The sequence below is a fragment of the Populus trichocarpa genome, chromosome 7, assembly GCF_000002775.5.
Source record: "Populus trichocarpa isolate Nisqually-1 chromosome 7, P.trichocarpa_v4.1, whole genome shotgun sequence".
NCBI classification, from domain to species: domain Eukaryota; kingdom Viridiplantae; phylum Streptophyta; class Magnoliopsida; order Malpighiales; family Salicaceae; genus Populus; species Populus trichocarpa.
In genome coordinates this window covers 6,467,987-6,473,305 of record NC_037291.2, presented here as the reverse complement: position 1 = coordinate 6,473,305, position 5,319 = coordinate 6,467,987, and the positions used below count along the sequence as shown (strand labels likewise).

Genomic DNA, 5,319 nt, shown 5'->3' with positions numbered 1-5,319 from the left:
CACTTTCTATATTACTTGGAGAAATGAATTAGCATCTCCTTAGCATGAGTTAAATAACATCTATCCCTACCTCGCTTTTTTTATTGGTATAAACTAGACATTAAATGTGAATATCATGACGATGCTTCTGAGCATAGCATTGAGATGAGAATAATATTGAGACATGCCACGCTTTCAAAACTATTAAACTAGTATCGAATGACAGTAGAAAAAATATTAAAGGTCCTCTCTTTCTTGTTATAAAATCCAAAGAACCATATTCGATTAAGAAATATAAGAGATATCATGACATATTTTTGTCAGATAATAAAACATCCTTGCACATTTTTGTCCAGGTTTATTATTATTATTATTATGACTGGAAGACAATGTAGCTGGGTGCTTTGTTTCCTAGGGACCAAAAAAATTGGCAACTAGATACAAATCCTAGCCAATTATATACTCTTCTGGGTAAACAAGAGACTAGTACTTCATTTTTGATTAATTCAAGTTTAGACTCTTCCAATGATAGGTCAATAAAAGTTCTAAAACAGGAAAGATTGCTCACTAACAATACAGACACAGCCTAAAATTACTTGATGAATATAACTTAGACTACAATGCTAAGTTTTCACATCATTAATTACAAAGTCATGCAAAAACCTGCTGATTTTACAATATCAAGCAGGGTGGAGAAGCCATGTTCTTGTTCATTTCGCACAGTTGTTTGGCATTGTTTATCTGCATCCATCCAATTTCTCCATTCTACAATGTATAAATCATATACACGAGGGAGCTTGAAATTATAGATTCTCACTGCCAGAGCAATGATTTTCCAGTGAATCTGGATATTAGGAAGATATAAAGTGGCTCCATTAAGGCAGTTAGGAAGCTGAAGCATTATAAGGGTTTTTGGCCAAAGTTGATTTCTTCGCAAACTGCTTAAACAGCTTGATAAGCTCACAAGTCCTTGTGTCTCTGCCAGAATAGAGGCAGAGATCGAGTGCTGTTAAGCCATCCTGAGACAAACGAATAATTTCGATGCATTATTAACTTGAAGATGGAGGTAAATAAAAGTAATTTATGATGACATTGTGACAAAAAAAAGGGTGCGGAAACTACTGGTACTTTCCAAAAATGCCCAACTATTAAGCTTTTTCTTGTTTTGTATCCCCAAGTATTAGCTTAAGAAAGCACAAAAGGATGCCTGTCTATCCAGCACCTTAAACAAGACCAGTTCAAGAAATCCTTTGTGCTAATACATTGCATCATGTTCATTTATTGATCATGGATCCTCCACATAAAGAGGTCTGCTGATCCTTATTGACAGTTTGGTTAGGTTTCAAACTGCAAGCAATTTTGTCAGTATCTTCTTGTACGTTACCAGTTGTGACAGTATGCAACCAAGCTTTACTATCATCTAAATGACGTAAACAATAGTATGAAAAACCTACACATACAAGCAGCAGTCTAACATCTTGGATGAATATACATACAATGCAATGGTATGAGAGATCCCTCGAATCGTTAGATATTTACCAGGTTTTTAATTGTACTATCTGCTCTTTTTATTAATAAAAGCTTCACTATATCCGTTCTTCGGGCTTGAACAGCAAGATGTAATGGTGTCCATCCATCCTAAAAGGGTAATAAATGAGAGTGCTCACCAATACAGCATCAAAACTGAAACAGAAAACATAAAAGAAAAAAAAAAGTAGGGATATATCATCCTCACATTGTCCTGAAGGTTTATATCGACGTTATATAACAGAAGAACTTTGATAGCTGGAGCAGATGCTGTTTGAACTGCATAATGCATCAAGGTGGCACCCTCCTGTCATCAGCAAGAAATGAGCAAGGTAAAGATGGTATGAATCACAAGAGAAAATGGCTGCATAAAGGAAGATGAAAGTTTTTAAGTTAAACATGGTGAAATTAGAAGATAAAAAAATATAATGATTATATCGAAAGCAAATAAACTCAAGAAATAGTCATTGTGTCAATACTCACTGCATCATGTACAAAAGGATCTGCTGATTCTCTCAACAGATAGCTGATTATAGCTTGCTTTTTGCATATTATTGCTCTGTGAAGTGCAGTCCAACCATTCTGGAGAAAATATAATGATCCAAAGTTCAAAATTGAGCAATTCCAAGCATTTTTGCATCCAATATGAAATATAGGGAGGGAAGTGTATAAAACTTGATGAGACTGGCAGAATCCAATAATTCAGCACATGGTCATTCCACCTACCACATCCACAGCATTGATATCAACATTATGCTTCAACAACGCATCCATAAGGTAGAATTCTCCTGATGCAGCAAGTGTGTGGACAGGCAGCCATTTTCTCTGCAAAGAATCCAATAAAAATAAAAAACTATAAACGATTTGCTGGTTTGCATGATGTATTTTATCCAAAAATAAAAATAAAAATGCACCATATAGCCTTCATGATTTCTTCAAAGAAGAAAGAAATATACATGGCTGAAAAATGCAGGGGGAAATATTGTCTTTGTGACTGTAAAAGCTATTCATTTGGTTCTGTAATCAGATTGAAACATCTGCTGGCAGTTGGATAACTAAGAAATGAGAAAGCAGCAACAAATGATTATACAGCAATAAATCTACATCAAAATCAAATACACTGACTAGAGTGTTTGAAACAGAAAGTGAACTCACAGAGGTAGCAACTGCTAGATCAGGTACCCGCTTATTTAACAAAACCTTTTCCTCTTTCGTAAACAACTTGCGCTTACCTATTTATTCAAACACACAAAAAAGAAAAAAAAACACTATGAACGGCAAGATCTTGAAGCTCGCATGCAAAAACATAGAACAAAACAATGTAACATCAGCTTCCACCGACTTCTCAATACTTTTATGTAACATACAGCGAAACAGCATTAAGTGAGAAATTGAGAGAATTGACATCACATATTCTTCACAACTTACACCAAATTACAACTAAAATTTACTAGTTTTGTATCAATCAAACCAATAAAACCAAATTCAATTACTCAATCAATAAACAAATAAACCATAATATCAACAAGAAAATAACAAACACTACGAAACCCAATTTTAAAACTTGAAATAGAAAAGCAATTACCTTCAGATTTCTGTTCACCAGGCTCATAACCCTCACCGTTAAAAAACTCTCTAACATCATCTAAACCTCTCCCATAGACCGCCCATCTAGGATTCTTCCCTTTCACTCTCTCACTAACAATCTCCCTCACTTCATCCTCCTCCTCCTCCTCCTCCTCCTCTTTAATACTCTGTGGATAATCAAGCACAAGTGGCTTCAACTGTGCCAATTTAGCTTCTCTAAAAGCCTGATACTCCTCTAAATTCACATTCCTAATAGGAACCAACCCTTTCCTTTTCCTTTCAAATTTTTTATTATATTCCAATTCTTGAGCAATCTTTCTCCTTTCTTTTTTACCAATATTAATCTCTGCTTGCACTTCTCTCCAATTCTCTGGCACCAAATTCTCTTCTTCAATTTTAGGAACAACCCTTTTTATCTTTTTCTGAACAGACCTCAACTTTGAATCCTCAATGGCATTTGAATTGTTTTCCAAATAAGGGTCTTCAAAAATGCCTTCTTCAAAGACTATACAGTCACCAATGGCATGGTCTTGGTCTTCAAAACTGTCATTTCGTATAGGGAATTGGGATTGTAAAGAAGGTGAGGAGGAGTGGATTTTTGTTGGGATTTTTAGAGTTTTGAAAGATGGAAACTTGAGAGATAGAGGAACGTGTAGTTTTGGGGTTTGTGGGTTTAGCAGAGTTGGCAGGGACATGTCTGTCTGATTCCGGAGATATGAAGTGGAGGAGATTTCGGCTGTGTATGTCTTTTAGAACATGGGTTATTATAGTCCAGAACAATTTGCTGATGCTGTGAGACTAAATAAGTTTCAGTTAATATTTTCTTTTCTTTTTTTTTTCTTGGCCAGCCACTATACTGAATATTAATGTTGTTCAATCTAGAATTTCACTATACAGGTTACATGCGCAATGATGTTCACAGGTAAAGTTTTTTTTTAACATGAAAAAATTATTCAGACGACGCTAATATTTTCAAAGAAAGATAAAATATTTGATATTCAAATTATTAATTTAACTAAATTTAATAGATTTAGTTAATTTAATAATAAAATTAAAAAATATATGCGAACAAATTTTTTTGATAATAATTAGCTATAAAAAATGAGTTGCTAATACCATTCTTTAGAGAAGAAGAAAGAAAATTTTGTTATGTTCTTTTGTGGACACCTCCCCACTACTAAAAAGAGTTCATTGAGATGATTCTAACACTATTATTACAGGCTACACAATCACACCAAAAGAGGTTGCACGTGACATCAAAGCAATGACTCAAAAAACAAACTAAACAAAATATTATGAAGCGAGCATCTTATACTTATAAGTAATCAATTATTTTTTTAATTCAAAAAAAAAATTTCTTTTAAAAAAACTAAATTTAACAAAGAACGACAAATAAAAAGACTCGAGGTAATCCGAGTTATTTTTAAAATTAGTGGAAAACACTACAGAAAGAAAAAAAATAGTGAAGCCTAATCTCTAATTAAATAATGTTAAAGGATGAAATTGAAAAAACATGTGTTTTAAAAAAGTAAAAAAAAAAAAAACCAAACATACCCAGACAATTCTCCTAAACTTGCAACTTGTGGAATCCTAAACCCGGACTCAATCAAGAAACTTAGTTTTCATCCAATTTAATGTTTGAATGATGAAATCAGAAAAAAAAATTCAATTTAAAAATTTTGTCAAGGTAAAAGAAAATAGCAATCAAAAGAATGAGAATCAAATCTACTAAGAAAAAGAATTGGACGATCAAATCATAAAAAAATCAATTTTAAAAATTATCTCAAATAAAACAAATAACAATCAAGAGAATGATGATCAAATATGATAAATAAATAAAATTAAAGGAGGATAAAATTAAAAGAAATTTTAATTTTATAAATTATTTCAAATAAAACAAATAATAATCAAAAGAAAAAAGAAACAAGTCTAAAGGAAAAACAAATTAAAGGGTTGCATTGGAAATTTGGAGGGTTCGATGCAAAAATCAAGGAGGAGAGAGAAAATAATGGAAAAAAAAGGTTGTTGTCATCAAACTAGAGGTCAACCAGCTGCACGCATCATATAGGGATGGAAGGGTCATCACGACGATTCTAATGCCGCCTTAGAAGCCACTGTTTGGCAGCCAAACATCCCCTCACGCACACTTGAATAATGCCAACACATCCCACGTATTAGCGCATGCAATGCACTTGCTAAAAAAATTTGTTTTTTAAATAATATTAT

General features: G+C 33.1%; 1 protein-coding gene across 2 annotated transcripts; it reads right to left on the bottom strand.

The window, feature by feature from the left end:
- Nucleotides 1–539: 539 nt before the first annotated feature.
- Nucleotides 540–3,866, bottom strand: LOC18101059 (ankyrin repeat domain-containing protein, chloroplastic). 2 transcript variants are annotated; one of them, XM_024605063.2, is made up of 7 exons: nucleotides 3,092–3,864; nucleotides 2,662–2,738; nucleotides 2,233–2,331; nucleotides 1,990–2,088; nucleotides 1,715–1,813; nucleotides 1,519–1,617; nucleotides 540–998 (listed from the first exon to the last, which is right to left on the bottom strand). In XM_024605063.2, exons 1-7 carry the CDS (start codon nucleotides 3,786–3,788, stop codon nucleotides 864–866), a joined length of 1,305 nt encoding a protein of 434 aa, XP_024460831.1. In that variant the 5' UTR covers nucleotides 3,789–3,864; the 3' UTR covers nucleotides 540–863. The 2 variants fall into 2 exon arrangements, with proteins under 2 accessions (XP_024460831.1, XP_006380564.1); XM_006380502.3 differs by lacking the exon at nucleotides 1,519–1,617 and having other exon boundaries at nucleotides 3,092–3,866.
- Between the last annotated feature and the right edge of the window lie 1,453 nt (nucleotides 3,867–5,319).